This window comes from Tinamus guttatus, unplaced genomic scaffold (assembly GCF_059628265.1).
Source record: "Tinamus guttatus ecotype Peru unplaced genomic scaffold, ASM5962826v1 Tinamus_guttatus_pri_ptg000115l, whole genome shotgun sequence".
In the NCBI taxonomy this organism is placed as follows: Eukaryota; Metazoa; Chordata; class Aves; order Tinamiformes; family Tinamidae; genus Tinamus; species Tinamus guttatus.
In genome coordinates this window covers 7,831,801-7,859,134 of record NW_028288649.1, presented here as the reverse complement: position 1 = coordinate 7,859,134, position 27,334 = coordinate 7,831,801, and the positions used below count along the sequence as shown (strand labels likewise).

The 27,334-nt window shown below is 42.9% G+C and overlaps 1 protein-coding gene across 2 annotated transcripts in view; it reads left to right on the top strand.

Moving 5' to 3' along the window:
• Positions 1 to 27,334, top strand: part of RARB (retinoic acid receptor beta) — a 298,547-nt gene that overhangs the window by 217,996 nt on the left and 53,217 nt on the right. The window contains exons 1-2 of one of the 2 annotated variants that reach the window (XM_010228388.2): positions 925 to 1,310; positions 22,414 to 22,562. In XM_010228388.2, coding sequence (XP_010226690.1) covers positions 1,154 to 1,310; positions 22,414 to 22,562 — 306 coding nt within the window. In that variant the 5' untranslated portion in view covers positions 925 to 1,153. Of the gene's footprint in view, positions 1 to 924; positions 1,311 to 22,413; positions 22,563 to 27,334 lie in introns of those variants that run through there. The other variant, XM_010228387.2, reaches the window with a different exon arrangement.

The following is a 27,334-nucleotide window of genomic DNA, read 5'->3' as shown; positions in this document are numbered from 1 at the left end:
GCATACACGTAAGACAAGCCTGTGAAGGTTGCTCAGGGCTGGTGACCCCAGCCAAAGGTCCGGGCGCCCCGGCCGGAGGTGCGGGGCGGTCGGCTGCAAGAACTGCTGTTTCCACGAGAGTTTTGGGAGGCGTTTCAGTCAGCTAGACGGCCCTTAGGGGGGCGGCAAGAGCGAGCGAGTCTCCTAAAAATAAACTAAAAACAAACATCTCCGAGGCAGGGACAAGGTGGAGGTCACCTCGATCCTCCTGCTTTGCCCCCGTGGGGAGCGCGGGCTGCCGACAGGGCCCCTCAGAGAGCTCGGGGGCAGCCCTGTTCCCCCTCCAAAAAAAAAGAAAAAAAAAAAAAAACCGCGGCTCACGGGGCACTTTGCTATTTCTATTATTGTGTTATTACACGGTCCCTTTTTTCTTTTTTTTTTTTTTTTTGGCACGTGTGTGGGTCGCAGTTGTTTCATTTTGGGGGGGCGGGCGGCGCGCGCTGCGGGCCGCGGCTGCCGGCGGCCCGGCCGTGTGTCCGTGCGCGGCTTGGCCGGCCGGTCGGGGCTGCCGGGAGTTTTTAAGCGCTGTGAGAATCCTGGGAGCTGGTGATGTCAGAGCGCTTGGGTCATTTGAAGGTTAGCAGCCCGGGAAGGGTTCACGGAGAGTTCACTCGCATATATTAGGCAATTCAATCTTTCATTCCGTGTGACACAAGTAGTAGGAAGTGAGCTGTTGGGAGGCAGAAGGATCTATTCGCTGCCGAGGGGGATCCCGGCTCGCTCCCGCGGCCCTCTCCTCGCCGGGACGCGGGCGATCCGGGCCGCACGGAGGGGCAGCGGGCGCCCGGGGAAGGCCCCCGCGGCGGCACCGGCACTCCCGGGATTTTGGGGGGGAACGGGCCGCCGGGACGGCTCGGAGCGCGGCTCGCGTCCCCCCCGCCTGGCTGGGTTGGCTGGGCAGCCTGGAAAATGGTAAATGATCATTTGGATCAATTACAGGCTTTTAGCTGTGTTGTCTGTCATAATTCATGATTCTGGTCTGGGAAAAAGACCAACAGCCTACGTGCCAAAAAAGGGGCAGAGTTTGATGGAGTTGGGTGTACTTTTATGTGCCATTTTCCTCCACACCTAGAGGAAAAGCGCTTCCGCAGGCGCTCGGCGCGCACGGGGAATCATGTTTGACTGTATGGATGTCCTAGCAGTGAGCCCCGCTCAGATGCTGGATTTCTACACGGCGAGCCCGTCTTCCTGCATGCTCCAGGAGAAGGCTCTCAAAGCGTGTTTCAGCGGACTGGCGCAGACAGAGTGGCAACACCGGCACAGTGCTCAATGTAGGTCCCGGCGACTCTTCTTTATTTTCCACTTTGAAGCAATTTGATTGTTTGCATGTGTGTTTTTTTTTTTAATTTTTTTTTATATATATATATAAATTTCAAGCAGAGGTGGTGGGGAGGGGGAGCGTGGGCATCATTACTGCAAGATGTGGCTTTGCAAGCCTTTCGCACCCTTGGCGAGGAAAGCAACGCCGAGCTGTTTTCTGCTTGTCTCCTCTTTTTTTATGTAGCCTATTGATCCCCATAAGAGTTGCAGAGCTGAGCGGGAACACGTACAATTATAACATAATGCAGCACGTGTAAAACTTCAACCGCTGAAGGGCAAATTTCCATAGCATCTCTGTGGTAGTTTGTTGTGTGTTTTTTTTTCTTTTTTTTTGCTTTGCCTCCTTAATCTAATTTTGCCTCACATTTGATAGTCTGGATGCATAGGGCAGCGGAGCAATTAAAACACTGCTGTGTTAAAGAGGTGTAGAAATTGCAGCGTGTAGGTGCCATTCCAGAAAAATCAGGCAGTAGTTTTAAGTTTCCTAAGAAAAGGCAATATTTCTTTGTACTGACCTTGCTGCCACCTTTCTTCTCCACTTTGTTGCTCTAAGAAGTTGCTGTTTTGCTAGAAAACTGCTTACTGTGAACACCCTTTGAGTTTAACCATCAATTATTTCTATACCTTGAGGTTGAGGCAGGGCTGCACTGCTAAGGGAGGAGGAACAGTCGGTGCAGGGATACTTTTCCAAAGGTATTATCATGTTAACCGGCTCGATTTGGTGCCGAAATCCGTAGGTGGCCAAGAGCGGCAGGGTTTTAGCCCCCCGGTTTGGAGTTTGAGGAATGACGAGGGGTGCTAGAAAGCATCACCTTATCCTCTGCAGAAAAGCTTGCAGGATGCCTCGCTGCTCTGACGGTGATTTAGATAAATGGCTTGGCTATCTATCAAAACGTTTTTAACACGCTCTCGGGCACTTCAGTACACCATTAACTGCAGAATTGCGTTGGAAATTTTTCTTTTGCAGTAGGCTAAAGAATTGCTAAAGAATTGGAGGGGTTCTCCCTTCAGTGTCTTTTAGCTCAGGGCAGCGGCAGGAGGGGAGGAGGAGGAATTGAAAAATAAATAAATAAAATGGTTGGTGTGTTTTTCACTCTGCTCCAAACTTTTCGCTCAGCTTATGACATTTGTGTGGGTTACACAATGAAAACAGAATTGTGAAAATCAATGACTGCCAGCCCACAGGTTTTCAGATGTTTTGATGGTTTTACAATGAAATTGGAGTGCATAAGACTATGAAGTTCAGCATAAGGCTACAAAGTTCAGCATTTTTTTTTCTCTGCGCTGTTTTCAAAATGCTTCAAACAAGTTATGAAACAAATCTGTTACTTCAAAATAATGCTATTAGCTATGGGTGAACTTCAGTTAGGAAAAAGAAAACAAAAAACAGATGTTTCACAGAAAATGTGTTCTTTTTTCCCCTTTCCATAGTTTAATCCTTCGTATAAGTTCAGCACTCATATGGAGGAAAGTTGGAATTAAATAAACTTTACTGAAGTAGGAGTCACACGCTGTCGTAAAAAGCTTCCATTTGCAAAAGAGCCTTTAAATGACTTCTGGTTTTAAAATGTCCTGTTTGTTCCCTGTTAGTTGGTTAATAACTAGAAGCATGATTCTTAAAAAACAAAATATATCGTGTTTGTTCTTGGACAAGTTAAACACAGGATTACACCTTATCAGAATGGAATGACTGGTAAATATGTCATTTGCCTTGGGCCCGCGATAAGAGACAAGTGTTGATAACGCTGAAGTTTAGCTAATCAAAGAAACTCATATTAACAAGAGTAAATAAAAAAACATACAGGAGAATGCCTTCAGGAATCCAGTCTCGTAACTTTGTAGGCAATAGGATTAATCTTCACTGCATGGGAATTTAAAACTAGGCTGAAACCTGAATTATAAGACGGTGGCTGTAACTTGAGCCATGAAAGTTAATGATATATAAATACGGCAAAGAAATTCAACTGTGCTCCAAATGGAGAATTGTCTGATTTGTAGAGTAAGTTTGGGGTTTAATTTTGAAAAAAAAAAAAAGTGTGAGCACTTTACGTGTGTGGGTATATATACGTAGGTTTATAAAGGTTTTAAAGGTTTATAAAATACGAAACTTCTGTCAGCGGCCTTTTTATCTTTTGCTTCTTGAAATTACTGACTGAAAAAAAAAGAAAAGAATTTCTGCATTACAGAAAGCTTTTAATCATTTAAAAATTGCTCCAGTCCTTGCAAATGCAAAGATAACAGTGTTTAATTCAAAGTCAAGTGTTTCCTGATTCTCTGTTTTTATTAAGATCTTTGTGATTTCAGGGAATGTTATTGTAGCCAAATTTTGAAATTATTAGATGTGTAGCTGATGCTAATTTTGTGTTTTTTTTTTTTTTTTAAGTAGTTTGTTGTTTAATTTTTGGCTCTGCAGCACACCTGCAGCCATTGCTGTAGGCCTTAGAAATCCTGCTTTGATAGAGGCCTGGTTGCAGACCAAAACATAAATGTAAAAGGTAAAAAGGTTGTTCCGGGAATGACACATGAACGATGCAGGCTCCCAGCAGCCCCCAAACAGCATCAGGGTGTCCACCGAAACACGGGATTCAATTCCTGGGGCTGGAGGTCTCCCACTCCAGCGCATCTTCCCTGCCTTAACCCCGCTGCGATGCTGCAAGCAAACGCGCCGCGCGGCTGCAGGCCAAGTTCCTGACCCACGAGGGTCTGCAAACTGAAAGAGGGAGTAAGAGGCAGCCCAAACGTGACCTAAACTTGTGTGGGATTTTTCTTCCTCCCCGCTGTGGGAGGAAAAGCCTTTTATGGGGTTGCAACTCAAACATTAGTCGCTGCCTGGGACAAGATGCGTTGCGAGCGCAGAAGAAACACCTAACTGTGCTCGTACACGCTTATATTTTTAGGCGATATTAGTTATGTTGCTAGAGGTCTAAAAAAAGGAATGATGTATTTACATAGAGAAAAGTTGTGGCTTCGGAAATGAGAGTAGAACTGACTGCACTTTTAATCACAAGTAATTCCAACTCCTTTGAGTGCTCGGGAGATAAAAATCAGGTCAGTATAATCAAATTAGAGGAGAACCGTTCTTAGGAGGAGTGAAAATGACTAGAGTTAGGATTACAAGAATGATGAGTTTACATTTATAAAATACAGTTTTCCAGGTCTTCGTGGCACAGTGACAACAATTACCAAGAAAAAAAGGAGTAACTTTTAGAGAAATGTGAGCTTACTAAATAGCACGAAAGCAGAAACGGGACAGGCCCTAGGAGAGAATGAGCTGCAAGAAATGGCAGTTTTGCTTTAGCATTAAAAGAGCCTATTAACAAGAAAAAGAAAAGTTTTCAGTAGTCTTCACTCATTAAGCAGGCAAAAAAGAAAAGAGAATGCCCCAAACAACCATAAGCTTAACAGTACTACTGTATTTCAGCAAACAATATAATGAAGAGTATGATATATTGTGTTTTCTTATATTTAAAAACATACTCAGTGTGATGAAGGTGAAAGTTACACAGATGGCAATAAAATCCGATGCAGACATTCTTCAGTATACAGTTTTCCTTCGGTGCAGTGGGGGGTGGTTGGCTGGAGATGAGCGACGAGGTTCTAGCCTCCAAAAAGTTCGCGAAGAGGAAAACCCAGGAGGCATAAATTTTACATCTAAATTCCAGATTATTGCAATGTTTGGGTCAGGTTCTTGTTCCCTGTGAGCGCTGGAAATACTAGAAACATCTGTGCTCAACTGCAAAAAAAAAAAAAAAGAAGAAAAAAGAAAAGAAAAGAAAAAAGCTTGGTACTTTATTTTCTTTCATCTTTCTGAGTTTGAAAACAAACATTTTGAAGTGAAGGACTTGTAATCTGCATTCCCAAGTATCATATTGCTGCAGGTGTGTTTGCTAGTGCCCAGAAGGCGAGATCTGTTTGAACCAGGTTATTTTCTTTAAAGTTCATTTATTAAAAAAAAGGAAGGAAAAAAAAAAAAAGAAAAACTTTCCAGCTCCATGGCTGGGGCTGATTTCCTTGGGAAGAGCGCCTTTATTGGAGAAACGTTATCCTCCTCGCTCAGGGCCCGCTAACGCGCGGCGAGAGGCGTTTGTTTGTGCTGCGCCTCGGCAGCAGCTTCTCCCGCTCCAGGGCCTGCCCGGGAACGCTTCCCCGCGGAATTCGCGGGAGGACGCGGTGCCCTCCGAGTGCGGGAGCGGATGCAGGGCCGGCGCCCCCGGAGCGGCGCGTGGATGCGCGGGACGCACCGCTCCGCTGCGCCCAGCGCGTCCCCGGAGCATCCGGCCCGGCCACGGGTCCCGCAGCGGGGAAGGGGGTCGGCTCACGCGCGAAATGGCCGGGGAACGTCGGAGAAAAGACTTTACCCCGTGGAAGCCGAGGATCCTGGCAGCGGCTGTAAAGGAGGGTGGGGTTGTACTTTTCCCCTTCCTGTACTTGGACACGTTTGATTATCCAGACTTTCTGGGCCTGAGCGGGGCTGCCTAATAACAAAGCCTGCAGAATATAATTGCCTAAATGGGCCTATTGTCCTCCTCAAGTGCCTCTGCTCTGAAATCTTTAAGCTCCGGGCTGCAAATGTGATGTATAATGTTTAGATAGCGTAGTGGCTATTGCAAAAAAAAAAGGAGGAAAATCAATAAAACAAGACAAAAGAAAAGATAAAAAGAAACCCTTTTACCTCATCTCTTATTGCTGGGTGCCTGAAGAAGTTTGTGCATTTGTGCCCCTTATAGCTGTTTACTCCTTTTGGGAAGCAAATATTTTAGCCCCTTCTGGCAGGGTAAACTGCCAAAAGTAATAGGCCTGGAAATACAAAGCTATGATTGATTTTGACCTTTGCTCGTGTGCATGAAGTCTGTCCCCATGCAGTGTGACCCATGCCACTTCTTGCTGAAATCCAAGCCCACACAAACCAATTGGAACCATGAAAATACAAGCCATGAAATGCTCAAAACTACTCTAAAATAACAGAATTCAGCTTCTCCTCCGTCCTGCAAGAAAAAGCACAGGCAGGAGGATAGCAACACTGGATTTGTTAGTAGGAAAACCAGGAATAATGTATTTTGTCTGCTACTGCCTTTTTATGTATTCTAGATGCAAAATAAACAACTGATAACGAGGGAGTGATTCTTCTGTGTATTCTTTAGTCATATTAATCTCAGCTGTTCCTTACAATTGTAATCATGAAACGTGTGTGTTTTACTGTGTGTTTTTTTAAAAATCACGTTTAGGGTTTGATTAGTCTGTCATTGCATGAGCATATGCATTTCAAAAGTTCGGAATTTCAGAAACAGTAGCCTGAAGTTAGCATCCTTAATCTACATTTCATGGGTTCGTTTCCAAAAATGCTGAGCATCTAAGAGCTCCCTTGGCACTATTGAAAAAAGGCCCTGTTTTTAAGTGACCAAACATTACTCAGAATGTTAATTCCATATTAAATAATTCTAAAGCATTTTTTCCCACCTTACCTAAACTATCTGAAAAAGCAGTTCAATCACAGAGTTCATGGCAGTAAGAGGGGAGGTGGCGAAGTACAGGACAAAGTAGGACTTGTTTTTAAGGATATATTGCCCTATTCTAGAAATGCGCAAGTCAACATTGCAGAACTTAGCATTTCGACCACAATCCTATTTTTTCCCTGACTCACTAATTTCTCTGATTGTCTCTTTGCTTCCTTACATTTAATATGTGATGACTGCTTTTTATCTCAGACCATTTCAAACTTTGCCTTCTGGTGTACATTTTAATAGCTGCATTATCTGCTTCGTAGTCTGTCGTTGCAACTGCTCTGGATTGCTTCCCCAATGGCAGTGAGTTAACACGCGTGTGGTCACGGCACCTTTTGCTTATTTTCTGGGGAGGGGGGGACAAAAAGTCTGTCTTCCTTGAGCTCGTTTTTTAGTCATCTGAATAAGAGGGGAGAACTTGCACCATGTGACGGGGCGGCTCAGGCAGATCCTCAGCATGGGGTCGGTGTGTGAGAACTTCTGTTGTACATGACAATCTGATAAGGATATCATGTGGTTTGGAAGCACATTCCCACAATGTTAACTTCTTTGTCCCTTTATTTGGGAGTGGGCAGGGGAAAAAAAAAAAAAAAAACCTTAACAAACTAATGCCGGCCCTTATATAACTGACCCCACTTTGTTTTAGCTTTCTGCTTGAGTTTTACAGCTTCTTCAAATACTTTTGTTAAGAGAGCTGGAAATATAATCCAGCAAGTCTGTGTAAAGAATCTCAGGCATAGGGTATATAATACACCTTCTGTTCCCCTCGGACAAGGTGATTTTTCTTTCCCCTGCCTATAGCATATATACACTGAATAGTATAAAAGTATGTAAGTTAAATATATACATACAAGAGACACTTGTATAGGTTTAATAGGTTAAAGCTTGAATGAGTATTTATAAATTCTCAAAGTGTTTTGGAGCTTCACCGCTGAGGGTGTGTTGTTAAGGTCCATCCATAGTTTGGAGGAGTTCCCATTTTATGCATTTTCAGTGACTTGCATTTTGCCCCATGAGTGCATTCCCTAATAAAAATAACAGATAAATGTCTCACCACAAAGATTTTTTTTATCTCTAATGAGTTTCATTAATGATTTGAAGGCTCTTTTTCCACTGAACCGCATTACTTTCATTGAGGCTCACATTTTATACTTAGCAAGGGTCTTCAAGTGATAAAATGGACAAATCGAGTATATTTTTGTCTTTTAGAGCCTTACCCAGTGAAGCACTTCACATGCACCCAATCCTCCACCCGTGATTTTAATAGGAACTTCAAGCACGGACCACTCATATGCCTGAGCCTCACAGACCAGTAAAAGCTGATGCCATCATGCTGGATGTTGAATAAATGCATAGGAAGAGTAGCTCCTGTCCTGGAAGATTCACATTAAAAATGGACAAGGCAAGTGAAGAATTTAGAAATAAAGGATTATTCTAATGTTAAGCACATACAGCTGAGGTGTTGAGCAGTTAAACAAGCTGTCTGGTGCTGCACCTAAAACTCGGTGTCAGTTGACTGCCACAGCTCAGTTTAACTCAGATTTCCCTCTGTTCAGATGGGTGCTCAAATCCTGGAAAGCCATTTGTGCCCATAATTTACAAACAGAGGAAGGAATAGTTCATTCGAAAAGATACACGCAGTCCAACGAAACAGAAAATCTCTTGAATCCTGTCATTTTATATCTGAATAGAGCTTGTGAAGAGCTCCTGCAAGGGCCGCTGCGTCGGCGCGGGCTCCTCTCGGCGCACATCCTGTCAGTATTTCCCTGGCAGCGAGGCAGCTCACCGTGCCGAGAGGGCTGTTTTCCTTGGAGATAGCGTTGGCCTTTCTTCTCGTCCTCCACTCCTGCGCTAGGACCGCTCCTCTGCCAGCTGCTGACTGATAGGTATCAAGAGGATTTGCAAGTCACTGATTGATGAGTGCGTCTAGCAGTCTCAGACTTGGCTTAAATATTTTATTTATGTGCAAATGCCACTTTGGGGCGGAGGTATTTAGGCAACCTACAGCAGTGCCCTGTCAGGAGCCTCCATGCACTTGCCACCTCTCCAGAGAGCTCTTGTTCAAGAGCTGCTCTTGCTGGAGACAGCAGCAGCGAACAGGCTCCTCTGCCGCTCACCTTCCTCCTCCCAGCCTACAGCAGCCTCCCCTGTCTTTCCAAGACTAAACATTCACTCGCACACTGAGAAAAAAGGGCTTGGAAAACTGTGTAACAGTGCCATCTGGTGATACCTGCCCAAAGCTTACGTTGCGCGTGCTGCTGTGTCCGGCGCGCCTGATCCAAAGGCAGGCGCTTCCCCCAGCCCCCTGGTTCAGACCTGGAGCGGTGGCCGTGTGCCCCAAAGCTCATCTCTTTGGGGGTTTTTTGCCCGCTCTTGCAGTTAATCTAATCTAAGATACTATCTTCTCTGCAAACCTTGCCTTCCTGACAGAGAGCGCTAATCCATCAGTCTGCATTTTTGGCTTCGTCCACAAGTCAGAGGACTAGCTAAAAAAGGCACGTGCGTGTTAGCCTTTTTATTGTGAGGATCAGGTCCTTGGGGAGGGTTGTTTGCTTGTTTTTATAAACAGTTGCTCATACCTTTGTCTCTCAATCTGTAATCAGAGGAGGTTTTTCTTGATCTTTTAAAAGGATTCCTTTGCTTTGTTGATTTGTTTGCTCTTCTCATTTGGGAAGAAAGTTCATTAGTTAGGCGAGGGGCTTGTGTCAGCGCCACCTTAGCGCTTGGCTTGGAAATCTTGGGAGACCTGTCCTTGTTCATGGGCCTTTGGGTTCCACCTCACACTTTGAACACCAACATTTAAATGAGAAATAAGTCATGAAAAAGCACTGAAGTCTCTCAGATGTTTGTGCAAAGTATCTTGGAGTGGGGGAAGAGAGTGGCTTCATAGAAGAATTTATTATTCTCAAACCCTCATCTTTTGTCACATGGTCTCCTGGCTAACTAAGTGTATGAACAGCTCATCCTTCTAATTTTTGTGCCTGTTACCACACTCATTTCTCTGAGGTCAATAAGGACCCATTATGTTAGGGTCTGAAATGAAGACTTAGCCTTTGGTCCACTGCGTCTGAGCTGACTCACATCCCGTCGTGGCTTCTCCGTATCCAAATCCTCATCCTTCTCCAAGCTCTGGGTAGATGCCGCAAGACGCAGTGGATGAAGCGCAGAAGGGCCACGTGTCCGGATGCTGTGTGACGGGATGGCTGTTCCCCTTGCCGTTTCCCTGGGAAATGACGCCTGGGATTGTTCGAGGTGGCTGTTTTCACCTTGGCCAGAACGTGAAGGCAGAACTTGGTTGCCGCGTGTTGTTACACTGGTGCTGCCCAGTAATGCTGCTGTCTTCATGCTTTTGCTAAGCACACTCTATGCAGAGCAAGAAAACACTCTGACGAAAAGCGGCGAGGAAGGAATGACGCAATTCTGCGAGATTAAATCAGAGTATCGGTTTCCCTGGAACACGTACCTGGCTCTCCACCAACAATCTTTTAGCCCATTTTTCAAATGAACACACATTTTCGCATGATAACTCTTTTTGAAATATTAATGCTCCTAGGCCTGCATTACCTTTGTTTCTTCATCAAAGTCCATTGCTGTGAAAAGGCTGCTGTTCCTTAGGCTGTTTCAGCTTCAAAAGAATTTTAAGGCCTGGTCTATTGGAAAGCTTGGGGGTATAATTAGTGAAAATGGAAATAGATGCAAGAGAAATTTAGTTCCTGATGTTTTAATTTAGTGTAGTACTGCCATGTGTTGTTGAAGAGGATTCTTAAAGGCAAACATAATTATTTCATTATGGTCTTCAGAATGCTTTCATTGGTCTTAATGACAAGAAGCTGCATAAGGAGTCATACATTTTAATTAGACCTTCTTATATTTACATCAGATAAATAACAAATAATTGATGAAAAACAAGTCTTCTGAATGGATGATTTCACACAGAGCTCTGGTTACAGTTTAATGATAAAACATTTCTCTTATTGCTTTGCATTTTAATTATCTAGAAGGATTACTCTTGCAGAGATTTGAAAATACTGTTATTTCCATGCATTTGATTAGTTTCACAATTAATTTTATGAGTCTAAAGCTAAGGGAAAAAAAGATATTTTACTGTGTATATCACAACCAATTTACAGCTGTATTAATTTCATTTTGTTTTCATTTCTTTTATTTAGACAGCCTTTTTTCATGATAGATTCCTTGGTAAAAGCCAGTGGGAGCAAGAATCAGACCTTCTCCCATTTCTTCAGTTCTGTATAGAGGAGCAAGCCCTGCTGTTGTTAACAACCCAAAACGCCCTTAGAGGTCAAGGCGGGAGTATGAAATTGCAGGGTTTATCACGGTTTTTTTTTTCAATGCAAAATTATGTGCATTCTTTTCATCAGCTTGCCTCAAAGTTGTATTCCTAAATCTCTTCAGTTTAGTTTGAAAATCTTGCCAATGGCTGCATATAATTGTGTGTATGCTTGCAGATGCATACTTGCAGATGCATTTAAAATATGTTTTTTAGATTATATATGTAAATAAATGCATATTTTTAAATGTATGTATTTTCTTACCCTCATTTTCAGGCACTTTATAACGCCAAGAGAAATGATTTCAGAGTTTCGCTACTTGTAACAGTGTCTCCCCATGCTTGCAAGCTCTTCTGTGTTTCATTTTTGAACCAAAACATATTTCACATGATTCATTCCTGCGCGTATCCAGAGCACTAATTGTTGTTATTGATTTTAAATCTCGCAACCATTACAAGTAGCCCCGATGAGTGGCAGATAAAGAGTAATAATCCATGGAGTTGCGCGAGTGTTTCGTGTTTGTCTGGAGTACTTTATGTGATCAATAGTAACTGCCCCATTGAAACTAACTGCTGGATCAAATAACAGTAAATCAAACCAATGTGCTTACAGATTATTTATTGAAAGCTTTAATTGTTCACTGGGGCCCTGCTTATCTGAGGAAACAATAGGACTTGGTGATCGGGCCGCCTGGTTTGCAAATGCCGGGGATGCCGCGAGGCAGCGGGTGTCTCCGGCGAGGCCTTTCCCAAAGGCGCCCCTGCCCCCACCGCGAGCGCCCGTGTCCGTCCTAACCCGGGTAAAGGGAAACGTTTCTGGGGAGCATTGCTGGGCTTCACGGGTTGCTCTTTCTTTTTATGTAGCAGCCCTTTCAGTGGATCTTCGGGTGACGCGTGTTGTGCCTAGGTGGGATTAGAAGCGATGGGATTTGCTGGCGTTTCCAAGAGGTTTAGGCAGCAAGGGACAAAGCAAGATCAGAGCTAAGCAAAGGAGGCAAAGAGAAAACACACCAAGCCTTTCCTGTGAAAACCTTGCCTGGGTGAATTATAACTTCTGGCACTTACACAATGCCGCACAGTTGTCAGCCTTGTGCAAATATTAAGAAATGAAAAAGCGTGCTCTCCAGCTAATAAACACTGGCCCATTATATTTTACTAATCCCTTAAAATGGCTGCTCTGCCTTGTTACAGGCACCCCATAAATACCGGTGCTCAGGGCCGTGCTGGACTCGAAGGCACGTGCGTAGTCTCGGGGGCCGGGTCGGGTTTGAGCAGCCCCGGCGTGTCCCCCGTTCCGCTCTGCTCTCCTCCGAAGTCCCGCTCGGCTGCCGAGCTGTCACCCAGCCGCCCGGGAGGATGGCACTGCAGGAATGTGCGTTCAGCACCGTATCCTTCAGACCGCGGCCACTGGGAGGGCGTTTGTGAAAAGAAGAGTAGTTACCTCTGCGAAAGGTGAGGGCCCCCATCTCCGGAGCATGGCAAGGGAGGTTTTTCCCTGCGGAATGCAGGTTCTGTGGTGCATACTTACATTGCTGCATAAAGATTGGGTAATCATATTAGTAACGTTTAAAAGTCAGAGATTAGAACGTAGTGTCCAGATATCATCTGTGATTTTATCTCACATGAAAAAAGTGATTTTCACTGAATAGCAAACACCAGGTGACGAGTAACTGTTTTTCCTCTGAGTTTGTCGGCAGTACAGACAAAGTATTTCTTCTCATCCAGGTGAGAAAGGTACTGACAGATCCCATACAGGTAGTGATGAGTGTTCCCAGCTCCAGGTGATTAGCTGGAAAATCCCATGCAGATATGACTAAGAGAACTGAACGTTGGGAAAATCTTGCTGGCCAGTCAGAATGCTCACCTTGTCTCTAGTTTCCTCTGAATCTGTCGTATTTCATTAATCTTTGGTCTTCCAGACAGAGGTTATAGCAGCAATTGCAGTGTTGCCACCACTTTTCTCTAGGACACTGAGACCTTTCACAACTTTCAGCCTCTGTTATAGCAGCAGGGAAATGGGCAGAATGACACTTGCCAGGTGAACCGCAGCAGGGGGAGGTAATTTGCACCAATAAGAGATTTTAAAAGATAGATTTAAGATATTATGTAAATTCAATGATGAACTACAAGGAGTGGAAATCTGGTACAGTCATTTTTTTATAGAGCCTTCCTACCGTCGTGTCTTTTGCTCAGTGATTATTTAATTTAGAAATATTGAAACTCTGTGCCAGAAAGCATTACAGCTTGATCAACTATATGCTTTATTAATCCCCTGCAAAAGATATTAGTGATACTTGGTTCTTAAATACTCCATAAACTTGGATTTCTTATGTCAGTATCAGAAACATTGAGGTGCGCTGCTCTTAGTAATACAATGTTTTGGTCTTGGTCTAGCACGCTGAAGGAATGGAGGACAACTGAGTTTGTCCCTCCTTTGGTCTCAGACATTGTCAACGCGTGTGTGCTGGAGACGTCAGGAAGGTTTAGATTTGGACTAACAACCTCTCTTTTGGCAGATGAGCCCAGGTCATGGAAGCATTTTTTTGTAGTAGTAGTATGCCGGGTCTAAATGGAAATAATGTATTGTTTTAATTACATCTGCAGCAACATGAGTGCAAGTAGGGAGGTGTAAATAGTTTTATGCAGTCTTAGCACTTAGGAGGGAAGTAAGCAATGTAGATGTAAAACATTTATGTATAAGCATAGGTGCCCCAGAGATTTACTGGCATAACATTAAGGGGCTGGGTGATGTTTGCTCGGATAGCTTCCTGGTTCAAGAAGGTATCTTTCAAGAAAGGAAACGTCGCCCATGTCCTTAACGTTGTGCATTGCCAAGATGCTGGGCACGTGCTCACTTGGCCTGAGTGCCATTAGCCCCTGGAAAGGGCTGGGGCGGCTGCACACTCATCACGGCTCCCCGTGAAGGAGCTTACCTCGATAAAGAATCACACCTTTGACTGGCAACGTGCCAAAAAAGTCTGGGACAAAGGCCCAGCTGTGAGATCCCGATCCGGGGTGATGAGATAACCAAGACAATAGGCTGTAGCCTGATAAAAAAGGGCACTGTAATAGAAAACACAGACTAGACCTCCTTCTCTAAGGAAATCAAAACTTAGAATCAGCAGAGCAATAAAAGCCTTGTAAAGCGAAAGCTGGAAACAATACATTTTTAATAAAATGGGCAGTTACTCTGATTGCTGCACCCCTACTGTTCAGTTTCTTTTAGTGCCCTTATTCATTAAATTTAGCATACTTACACTTATTATTTACAGATGTATTCATTTGAACTTGTTTATAGAAACCATGCTTTGCAGAAAGTCGTGGGTAATATAATACTAATTTGCAAGTGTTTATTGCTGTCTCTAATACGCAATTTTAAAAACAATTAAAAATAGCATCTGAGTTCATCACTGAAGTCAACTCCAAACTGCCCATGAATAGTAAAATATTATCACTGTGTATGTACTGCCTTAAAGGTTATAGGCCATTTGTAGTGGATTGATAGCGTACTCATTAATGAAGAATTTACCTGTCCTTAAAAGATTTTAATCTAAGCAGTTCAGCTTCTAGATATAATTCTAATGTAACCCATTTAAACATATGTGATAGAGTTCCTAATTGCCCTTGTAAATGGGTATAGAAAGGAGGGTATATAAATCAATTAGTGATATCCAGCAGTGTGGCTGTTATACAAATTAATTGGGATGATCAGAATTTAAACTGCTGCTGTACTTACTTGAAGTACTTTTTATCACTGAATTGGCTCTTGTTCAGTCATTATATTAATTCTAAGATTTAAAAAATCCTGAAGATTAAAACATCCAAAATTAATGGTCCTAAAGTATGAGGAATAAAATTATATGGAAAAATATTGCATAGAAAGTCAATTTTACTGCATTTATGAATAGAACACAACAGTTTTATTTTATCCACGTGGTACTGAACAACTGTGTAATGGTAGTACATGATTAAAAATATTTAAGCATTCATCTTTCCTGCTGGATTCAAGCCACAGCAAAAGCCATGATAGTGTTATAAGAATATCCTGAATATATAGAAAATTAAATATTTTGACAGACAGAGTAATACCGAAAACTAATACTTGGTTAAGAGGTGATTTTTGAAAAATAAAATATTCCTTTAGTTATTCTGTTTGGATGCTTGAAAAGATTTGAAGGTAAAAGAAAAGTGCTGAAGGCACTATAAAACTTACAATAAATATAAAAGGAGACTTTATGACTTAGTAAAATATCTGAGGGTATATAGATAGAGATAATAGTAATCGTTTCATTTCCCTTGCAATTTTTATTTATTCTTGAAGATACTGTGTCTGATTTTTTCCCACTTAAATGTTTATGAATGAGGGTTATTCCATGGAGTTGGTGGTTATTACACTGTAAAGCAGGTTTGGAAAAGGAATCAGATTTCCATTATATTTAACTGTCCTGTCCCTCACATTGTGCCTTTTTTTTTTCTTATAATTGATCCTGCAGGGAAAACACCACATTTGTGACACCGCAGTTGTAGCAATGGGCCCCAGAAATAGGCTCTGGGTTCCTGCACGGAGGCAAGGGGCCCGAGTCCTTCCCCTCTCTCCGTGTGGCTCCTCTGCGTGCCAACTGTGCCGCTTTCCTCCAGGTTTAGGATCTGGGAATTCGCTGGTAGAGCAAATAGGGTCTGAACCGTATTTTTTCGTTTAGCATGTTTTCTTTTTCATTTTGAAGGCGGGCTTCTAACCCCAACGGAGGAGGGGTTCCTCCGTTGTGTTGCGTCTTCTGTCGTCTGCCAGGAGGTTCCTGGGTCATCCCATGCAAGGTGGGGGGATCTTGCAGCAGGCTGGCTTCTAGCTGGCTATTAAGGTCAGAAAATGAAGACGAGTTTGGTCGGAGAGATCATGGCTCTCAAGGGATCAGGACTGCCCTGCATGCTCAGGCCTGCGAGCTGGGGAGTGCTTCAGAGCCCCAGATTCGGTGCACTGAGAAGAGCTTTGATAAAGTTCTGCTGAAGTTGCAGTTGGGTTCTTGGTTGCTGTTCACAACGCCACAGCAGTGCAGCTTGCACTTTTTTAGGAATTTAAGACATGGCAAAGCAGACTCCTGAGCTGTCAGTGCTTCTGTTTCCCATCTCTACAGTGAGAAGAATAGCCCTTCTCTTATCTCGCTGGTGTGCTACGAAGATAAGAATAGGAATGTTCATGGAGTTACTCCAGTAGTGCGGTACTAGAGACCATGCTTGTAGATGGGATAGGTGGAAGAGATGCAGCTTCAAGTGGCAGAACGAAAGGGCTCTGTGTTCCCGTGAGAGCGGCCTGGGGCCCGCGTGGCCCGAGGGGCTGCGCTCCGAGGGTCATCCCCTGCTGCCTGCATGACGGTGTCCCTGGGAAGGCGCCTGCCCGGCAGGACCACCGGCACGTGGGAACAAATGGCTCTCGAACGCCAGGTAGCCAAATTTGCACGCCTAACATGGATCAGTTGGAGGCCAGAGAGAAAAGGATGTTACGAAACACGACAAAATAATTTGCTGGGCAACCAGCAGAGGATGTTTGTAGGAACGATGAATCTGTGCTATGAATGAACAAGTTAGCAAGCTGTTGAGGAAGAGAAATTACAAGACTAGAATGGGTGGGTAAACAAATGGCAGGCACTGCTGTGTTCTGATTTACTGAAAATAAATCTGGGTAACTCTGGTATGCTGGTAATAAGACACTGAACTGTATTTCCTGGCCCTAATCACCTGATATGAATAAGGGTTTTAAAGGGTTATACTGTTGTCATATGGCCAAGATCAGTATCCACTGACTCCACTGACTTGTGTTACTTGACTCTACTGGTTAACATTACAGTTGTGCAATTGAAACTGGGCAATTTTGTTGATGAAAGGCATGAAGGAATATGATGCATCTCTCTCTCCCAGTTCTTAACTGGGAGAAATGCAGCAGATGCGAGTGAACACTCGCTTTTGCAGATATGACTGGGTATACACGAGCAGATGCGTTTGCTGAATACGAAGAAGGCATTTGTGGAGATTCATCCTTTGAAGTTAATCAGCATCTTAGCACTGAAACACATAAGCATTTGAAATGAAAGCCTTCCCGAGTCTGCCTGGCTGCTGTTCGCGCCGGGGTCCCACAGCGCTGGTGACTGTACGACACACACCGAGACCCTGCCCAGAGCAGCCTGTAGTCTAAACACGCAAGATGCCAAGGGGCGGGGAGGAGAAAACACTGCCCTGATGCAAAAGAGTAGGGGAAAGCAAATATGTCCTGATTTTCTATATGTCTGCAGTGGAGCAATGGCCAAGCTTGGACTCGGAACGTGTCTAGGGTAAGAATGTCAGTGTGAAGTGCAGGCTTCGCTGCTCCTTGTAGTGCCGGCTGTCCCGCTCGCTGCTCCGCGGGCCGAGCTACGGCAGGAACTTTGCGCTTCAGCTTTAGGGACTGCGGCTGCGGGCCCGGCCCTTCGGGGCTGGCACCTTGCTGGAGGTGGCCCTTGGCAGCAGGAGCCGGTGCTGCAGGCACGGCCCTCACAATGACCCGCTCCGAGGCACCTTCCCGCTGACCTGGTGTGCAGTTTGACCGCTAAAAAGAACTTGCAGATTGGATTTCTAGTTTCCATGACCTAGACTTTTCGTTATTTTTATCGTTGTTATTTGAGGCGTACTGTAGAAATCTTTAGCAGTTCTTAATGAAGATCTATCTCTTCATTAGACTCTAGCTTTTCAAATAACAACAAAAAAAAATAGTATTGGGCACTCTCAAGTAGAAGACAGATCATAAAGTTTAATACCCTGATGTCCCTTTTGAAAATGCTCCTTTTCATAGTCAAAACAAGCCTGCGGACTTTATTTTTGTCTTTTAGCCCAAATCCTGCCTCCTTAAGACCTAGTCTGTCTTGTGAAGCTGAACTATGATTTGATTAAAATTAATGCTGGAAAAGTAGTGACGATAAATTAAAATGGAGTAACTTAATGTAATAGCTTTATGACAGATGTGTGCAGCTAACAGGAACTACACCAAAAAAAAAAAAAAACCTAAAAAACCACAGATGAACCTCAAATGTGGAAAAAAAAAATGTTCCGAAGTATTTGTGAAATCCTGGTAACATATTGTCTCGATCTAGCTATTGTGGCAGCCTAGGTTCTAATCCATGTATGTTATATACCCTCTCCATAAAGAGTATTTCTTAGTAGATGTTCAGCCTGACAAGAAAAGGTTGGGCTTGCAGCGCCGATGTTGCAATTTGGTAATACAATGTAAGTTGATTAATCTTTTGTGCATTGTTTCCCCTGAGCCTTTTCTTCCTTCTCCGCGGTCTCGCTCCTTTCTGCTGCCCTGCCGTGCATCCCCCTGCCCGGCTCAGTGTAAATTCCCACGGAGGACAATAATCCAGCACAGACAGTGTCAATAAATGAAATCGTAGCGCGACTTCTTTGCTTTGGGCGTTTTCTTTGAAAGAAAGAAAATCAGCATCTTCACACAAGGCGAGACTCTTGTTTTTTGTCTTTCCGTTGCCTGTGATCCACACCTGTTGTATATATGGTAAAAATATCTGGGAGTTACAACCCAGCAACAGTACGCAGCCAGGATCGCGTGTGACCGGGTCAAACACACACTCGCTGGAGGGTCATGGCCAGGTTACTAAGTCAAGGCTGGCAAGTCTCCACCATAATGTTTTCTTTCTCTCTCACTCTTTTTTTTTTTTTCCTTGTCTGTCTTCCAAACAACAGTTTTTTTAAAAAAAACCCTTGTAACAATGCAAACTATTTAAGCATGACAAATTCAAAGAAGCTTTTTATTAAAAAGAGGGGGGGGAGGGGAGGTTAGGGGCTTGAGTCAGTGATATTTTGGATTTAATTTTATAGTATAGTTTTATGTGGCACATGAAAGAGAGAAATTTGTATTGAAACAATTGAGACCCACTTTCCCAGTTCCTGGCTCTTTCCTGGAAGATGATTAAAAGCAGACTTTTTTTTCCAGACTAGACATAAAAATTAAATGATCTACAGTATATAGTTATTTTTTCAAATGTTTGGAGGCTTATAAATAACTTCTACAATCAAATGCACACATACAAGCAGCAGAGAATCTGGTTCTAATTACTTGTACTTTAGTTGAACTTTGGCGTTTCCTTTGACTTTCTGCCTAATGTATGTGAGCTGTGTGCCTTGCACTCCTGCAGTGAATTCACAAAAAAAAAGAGAGAGAGAGAGGCAAAAAATCCAGACTCTTGTTGGTGCCAACAAAAATGAGGGTTAACAGAATGTTTTGACCAAATGCAACACTTTGCTATTCACCCTAATTAGCTGAAATTGCTGCTTCCCACCAGGGACCCTGAGCTCAGTATTCAAAATTCCCTTGAGGCTATCCAGGAAATGCCATTTGCTTTACAACTTCTTATTCTTTTAAGGCTCAACTGTCCAAAGTGTGCATTAACATACAAGCTTAATAATCTGAGTTTCTAGTGAAATGAAAGGCATTTCATAATGCCTGCCTGCTTCTAATTGGTCGCAGAGTAAAATACCTGCATATCTGTCAACATGGTTTAGCTAACAGTAAATTAGCTCGCACAAAGCACACTGTGCTTTTAAAGATCTTATCTGCTACTTTATCTAACCTTTAGAAATATTTCAGACATGTCAGGAATTGTGAAGCGAGCTATTGTGCGAGCGGGTATGTTTAGGTGGCATTCAGGTGTGCTCTATCTGCACTTAGGCTCTGTTTTCTCAGGTGAGATCTCAGAGATCCTGAGCTGGCCCATCCTTCAGGACATTAAAGGGACAAGACAGCACATTGAAAGAAGTGCACTTTTTTTCTTTTTCCTTTTTTTTTGCCCCTCTCTTTTGACTAAATGGTGCTTGAAACTGTAAGATTATTTTTAAATGAATTTTCTGAAAACATCAAAACATCATCCGTCTCTTTTTCCCCCCCCCTTTTTCTTTTCTTTTTTTTTTTTTTTGACTCTGGTGTGCAGCTATGTATAGAAGACAGTGAGTTCTGCTTGGACCCTGCAGCCTACATGATATAGTGATAATGCTTAATGCTCAAACTTAAGTGTGGATTGCCACAGTCTCCTGCCCCTGATTTCTGCGCTTCCACGCTGGCATTATATACGTTCTAAATAGATAAAGAGTTAAAGGGGCTAATTCCCAAGGAGAAAAGGAAGACCCAGCAGCAACCCCTGTAATCGAGTTCATGGCTCCTCCACAACGCAGGCCATCTTGCCTGCAGTCAGAGGTGGACATGTTCCCAACACGCGCTTCCTCAGGAAAAATAAAAACTGCTGTAGATAGTTGTTCGTCTGGCACAAATATTCTACTGAGTGGGTTAAGCCATTTTAGTAGCAGATATGTCTGGGTAGGTTGGAGAAGGTCTTTTGTTTTGTCTTGTTGTTTTTCCCTCTCACATTCCTTTTCAAATTATCCAGCAAAAACGTTCCCTAGCGGCACCGTCAGATCTGGAGTTGCTGACTGCGCTCTGCGTATTTATGAACTGAGCGGGCGGCCTCTTCCCTTTGGAGTGTCCCAAGTTCCTGTTGCTGGGCCGGTGGCTGACAGGCCCGCGCCGCACATGTGGTTGGTGGTTTGAACACAGCTATTGGAGGCCGGGGCTTATTGAGAACGAAATCATCAAAAAAGCAGAAGTGGATCAGTATTAGTCCTAAAAGACTGCTTTTTTTTTTTTTTTCCCCAAACTGAAATCACAGAAGGATTGCAGGAGTACAGTTGTTTTATTGAACGACACAACGCTGTTTTTCCCCAGGGAAGCCTAAAAGCCGTCTTTTAGGCTGGCTGGGAGAGTTGAACGAGCTAATATGAACCACATTGCCTGCTGATATTGTGGAGTTTTAAAGGCGAAGTTTTATCATTCCATAGTGTGATTGGGAGCTGCTAAAATTCACATACGGGTGTGAAATAAGGAGCAGAATGTCTGAGGCCTCTGGAGGGCTTTGAGGAATCTAACTTTAATTTAAAAGTACTAATAGATTATTGATTTAAGCAGGATGGCTGGGCACAAATCAATAACATAGCACCTCTGCATCTCTCTTAAATACCAAAAATTACCATTGAAAAGAAATGGTCATTTTCATCTCTTTTTTTCTTTTTTTTTTTTAAAAAAGAAAGCTTTAATAAAGTTTTCCTGGTCCAATAGGAACCTGGGAACCTGTATAGGTAATTTACTTTGGAAAGGCCCTGAGATGGGTAATGATAATCCTGGACATGGTCTGAATATCCTGTTGTATTGGATCACTTGTGGGGTTTTTTTCTTTTGTGTTTTTTCACACAAGCCTCATTACCGATAGGCACACACATAAATTGCTCCTGTGGAAAAGATATTTATTTGCTTACAATCAGTGCCTTCGATATTGAACTCTGGCATGTATTTTTCTTCTCAACAAACATCTGTCCTTGAAGTTGGTAGTAGCTTAACCCAAGTAAAAATAGCATCTATTGGCCCTTCCTTAACAAGTAATCAAAAGTGGTATGATGCTCAGTGATCCCCTCTGAATTCTGAAGAACACTAGTTGGTGATGAATCATGAGTTTAATACAAATGTATCATCTTAGTAATCTGAAAAATATCATGTACAGTAAATCTTGTCTGAAATTTTCCATTGATTCTTCAGGACTCACTGCTAGTACTCTTGAGATTTAACTCTGCAGATAGTGCCTAATAATTCTGGATAGATCTGAGTTCACAGATTCTGTCATTTCTGTGTATCTGTTGAAAAGTTAGAGGGATTTATCTGAGAAGCAGCAGAACAAGTAAGTGAAACATGAAAATGTATCGCACAACCACAATAAATGTGAAGAACGATGACAGGCTATCACAGAAAACTAATGCAGATGGTTCAAAAAGATCTAGTTCACATGTCTTATCTCATGTCTTAGAGCTTTCTTGTCCTTTCCCTGAAAGAGATACCTCCTCAACAGGTGCAAAACAAATGCTCATCCAGAAATATTAAGGCAATAAGGGGATGTGGGGTCATAATGTATGGAAGTTGAGTTTTCTCAGAGAGGTTTCCTGATATTACAGATCCTAAGATTTATTAAAAAGTGTTCCTAGGTTGTGCTGTAAACAAATAGGTTTGTCTTTTTTTTTTTTTTTTCACTTTGGTTCCCCCTTAAGTTTTACTGGAAGGCCAAATGAACATTTACTACAAAAAGAAATGGGCCGGTTTAATAATTCTAGAGCAGTAAATAACCAGTTATTTCAAATCCATTAATGAATTACTAACTTACATTTTCACTTCTTATTTTTCTTTTGTAGCAGTTGAAACTCAGAGTACCAGTTCTGAGGAACTTGTTCCAAGCCCTCCATCACCACTTCCACCCCCTCGTGTTTACAAGCCCTGTTTTGTCTGTCAAGACAAGTCATCTGGATATCACTATGGTGTCAGTGCTTGTGAGGGATGCAAGGTGAGTGCCAAAACCTCCCTTCCTTTTTATAGTACTGCATTTCATTTTAGAGAGGGGCTAAGCTGTGAAGTTTGGTGTGGCTTGATTGTTTCCAAAACACCTGCACTTTTGCTCATGTGAATTAATTCTAATGTATCAGTAAAACTATGAAAATTACTATCATGCCTGGAATTATTTCCCTTCATTCCTTCTGCCAAAGTCAGAAGACTTCTGCAGGCATTGACTGATGTGAGATAGGTGCGTAAGGAATGGATCTTTGTGCATAATGAAAAGCACAACGTGAAAATGCTTCAAGACTCTTCATTGTCTTTTTGTAGATCAAATATAACCTGGGGATTTCTATGATCATTTTCTTGCTTTCTCTGTATGCTGCTGCCTCATGTGTCTCAACAGGGTGGAATTTTGGGAAAGGATCTGATCATCTGGAAATTTTTGGCATACTCTCTAACCCCACACTCATCTCAAGTCAACTCAGGAGTTTGAGAACAGATTAGCAGGATGGTATTCACTAAATTTAATCAGGCAGATTACAGTGTTGGCATTCGGGGTATGTCTGTGTGCTGCTTTCCAGTACTGTGGTCATCAGACTATGAACTGACTCTCCTTTGGATGCAGTAATGTGATATGCAGTGCTGAAGTGGAGAACGTATCTATAGATGAGATACACATCAGAGAGGCCGTGATGTCAGCTGAGTCATGTGCGTTGTGTCAACTGCTGGAGGTGCCCACGCCATGAGGAGCACGTGTGCAAGAGCTCAGGCAGTGGTGGAAGTCCTAAAGAACAGATAACGCAGTGCAGCGGGTCTCATAGCTAACTGAATTAGTTTGGTACCCTCATACAACATGGTTTTTGCAGCAACTAAACAAAAGATCCATGATTTTAATCTTTTGAATTAGAATAATTATCCGTAGTACTTAGTAATCTTAATTCATAACCAGGATATGACAGCTGCTACCTCCATATAAATGAAGTTGGTAGAATAAATGAATGGAAAGCCTGGTTTGGTGGTTAATTTGTGTGAAATATTACAGTATTTTTCTGATACTGTATATTTAGGCATTTTTGCATTACTCTTTTATTTTACAACTTCTCCCATGCTAATGACCTCTGATACGGTCATAAAATATCATAGCCCTGAGTTTGTGTTACTAGCCAGGAAGCTTCAGAATTAGAGTGTGGTTCCCCCTGTTTTCTAAGTTCTAGTTTTTCTAATCCGCCCCTCTAATTTCCACAAACTTGTGGAAAGTAACTAGTTAAGCTGGCCTAGTTTTAGAATCTCTTTGACATTGAGGTTTTGTTTGGAGATCGTGTCTTTAGATTTTTTTTTCTTTTAGTTGCCACAAATTTATTGAAAGTTCGGTGTCTGATAAGAAGAATGTATGATAGAAATATGCGGTTGTTGATTTCATTAAACAGGAAATCCCATCATACTCATGTACTACAGCACCTATGGTCATATAATTTAGTTGCCCACACACTCCTTTGAAACATAGAGGTTATAGACTGCGTAGTTGTAGGCTGTGGTAGAAAGGTTCCTTAGACTTCATTAGTTTTGAAAAATACATTGGAATGTACTGTAGGGCTTTTATGAGCACACTGTAAAGCATTTTCATAAATAATTAAAACAAGACCACGCTTACCAAAATGTCTGAACAAGTCCAGCTTGTAATGTGTTAACCATTATTTAGCAAAAAAAAAGTCATGTTCACTCATTTGCTAATTTGCAAAATGGGTTAATACAGCCCTTAGCAATAATTGCTGTAAAAAAGAAAAACAAAAAGATGAATTACATACAAACTCTGTCAGTCTGTGAGAAATAACAAGATTCCAAAACAGCAACCTGAACACTTGAGGCTGGTTACACTTTGGCTAGTTGACTCTAGCCCTCAGCAGGTTTGACTAGGATGTAAGGAATCCGTTCCACTCTTTGGATCAGCTCTCTCAGTTCACGCTCCAGGCACAGGCAAAGAACATGATAAGACCACAGAGTCAACCAGCAATCCCTTTGGTGGACAAAGTCATGTATTACATTTGCTGATAAAAATTGTCTGAGCTCCCAGGTGAGCAGAAGTTGTGTGCTGCATGATAGGAGACAGCAGGATGTGACCACAACACCTGAGCCTTCCTCAGCATCCTCCACTCTGGCAAATTTCCACATTTTCTCCAAATAATGTTACCCTTTTCTCTTGGGTGCTCTTGAATACTTTTAAACTATTGGTCTGTTTTTCCTTCCTTTGGTCTTTATTTTACACCTGCTTTCACACATATATTGCTTGCTCCTGCACTGTAAGAAAGCTGCCAGCTTGCACTCCTTACTTGAGCTATCTAGGTGCCCACCTAGCTATACAAGTGCTCAAATCTTCTTCACCATCCATTCCCACTGTCAGCTCTTAATGCTTCTCTATCTGCCCAGCTTTCTTCATTACAAAAAAAAAAATCAGACGGATCTCTCTCAAGCGTAAGCTTGTTTTCTCTGGCTTTCTGTCTTTTCAGTTGGTTGATGTTGGTTTATAGGAAAGTATGAGTTTCATCTAAGACATCTACTATCACACCGTAGTTTTGTGCCAATTCTCTGGAAACAGTAAGAAGGAAGAACTCTCATTGCAGCCTTTCCTCTAGTTAGAAAACAAATATTTCTCTCTTACCTGAACACACACTTTCACACAATTTCAATGAATTGGATTTTCCTGGAGACTGCTGTCTTCAGTTGTACCTGAAGTGCAACATGTTGGAACAATGCTGGGGTGGGGAGAGAAAACCTGGCAGTAGCTTGATTTCAGAAAGCCATTTTCCTGAGAAACTTGACGATAATGTTGTTCTAAACAAGTGTGAGGGTTTTTTTTTTTTTCTCTTTCTATCAGACCTTGTTGCCATTTTGTCTTTCTTCACTCCTCTTTCCACCATTTCTTGTATGAGCCTGTTTGCTCTTTGTTCTGTAAGTAAACTTTGATCTCCTTCCTTTTCTTTCCTTTTTTTTCCTTCTGCTTTTGCACGACCCTCTGCTCTGATAACCTTCTCTCAAGTCTTTTTCTTTTCTCCTTTCTAAGTTACCTTTCCCTTCAAATTCCTGGCAATCGTGTTTCTCTGTAGACAAACACACAGAAAAATCTCCTTGGATCGTATTTGTTTCTCTCATGAGGGCTTTTGTTCTTCTTCTCTTGGTTCTCCTGTTCTGGCCCTCCCTTGATTTTCTGTGGGTTCCCTGCTTCCTTTTCTTTTGCCCATGTGGAGGCCCAATGAAGCTGCCATCACTGTGGTCATTAGCAGCCTCCTTGCAGCGCAGTCAAGGGTAGAGCTCTCTCTCCTTGAGTCTTGTGGGTGATCCCTGCCTTTGATTCCAGCAGACCTCCTTATTCCTGGCTCCCAGAGCTCTCTTGCTCAGGTTCACCTCTTACTTCCTTCACTCTTTATTTAATGTCTCTTTAAATGGCTCTTTATCCACTTCCTGAGCTTCTGTCCTTTGGTTTTCTATCTCAAAGCATCAGCTACTGTACTGCTTTGCAGCAGACCAGTGGTCTGTGTGCCAATGGCCTGGGGTAGGATAGGCCAATATTTTGCTAATAAAGTGCCTATTCTTAATGGGGACCGTTGCAGTAGTGAGTCCTTGGAGAACTGTTGACATTTATTATGGCCTCACAATGCTCAGCTTGCAAACCACTTCACCTGGAACATCTTCTTTCTCACCTGTCACCTGCCCGTGGATGATTTCTGAAGTTATTCTTCCTGTTGTGACTTCTTCCCCTACCATCTTGCCTTGGTATGCCCTCCTGCTCACCGGGGACTGTGTCCTTCTTGTGGTGCTTGACTTTCCTCTTGGTCTCTTCTGCGCTCCTTCCTTCCCTTTTCCTCCACACTGTCAGCCTTGGACCTTACTCTTCTGTGTGCCCAGGGCCAACCTCCTAGCCTTCCTGTCAAACACTTTCTCCTTTTACCTGTTCTGGCCCCCACTTCTTCCGCTGACCCTTTTCCCCACTGCATATCACAGTCCTCAACACTGTCTCCCAGCAGAAAGACTGCTGTGTGCCTTGGTTTGATATTCTCCCGTTCTGCCAGTGAAAAATTAGGAACTGTCTAAATAACTTGAAGTTCTCTCTTGTTTCATAATTTCACTGTTTTAATATGTTCGGCCCCACAATTTTGTCACGAGAGATTTTGGGTACCTTGCTGCCTACTTCCCAAACTTGGGATGTAACAGAGAGGTTTCAGCAAGCAGGTTGATACCCTGCACTTTTGCTCACTTTGGTCAGTCAAATTCAGCAGTCAGGTTTTTGTTCTAGTTGTTTCAAAAATATTGAGCTTTATGTTTATTTCTGGATTTTATGCTGCAAAAAGCAAATACCGTATTGTAGCCTCTCAGTAGCTTTGCGTATACAGGAATCTCAAAAACAAATTGATCTTCACAGCACAGCTGTAATTTGTAAGGGAAATTCCGGAGGCAACCCGTCGTTCTATGTGTAAAATTTGGTACATTTACAATATTCGACTTCCTTACGAGTTTTCCATTTCGAAAACCCCGTGGCATTTCCGAGGCAGGCTTTGAAATTTACTCATTTGTTTCATGATCTCAATGAAAGACGCTTAAAATCTTTTAATTTCCCCCCTCCCTGGTGTGGTGAGCGCTACTGGATGGCACGCAAGCGAATTCCGCGCGAAGGGAGCAGCAGCTCGCGTTGATCCAGCTGGTCGCAGTGCTTACAGGGCCCTCACAGAAAGCTCAGGCCGCTGGTCCCGTCGTCGTGGCCGGGATGCAGGCAGGGGGATCGGCGCGGGG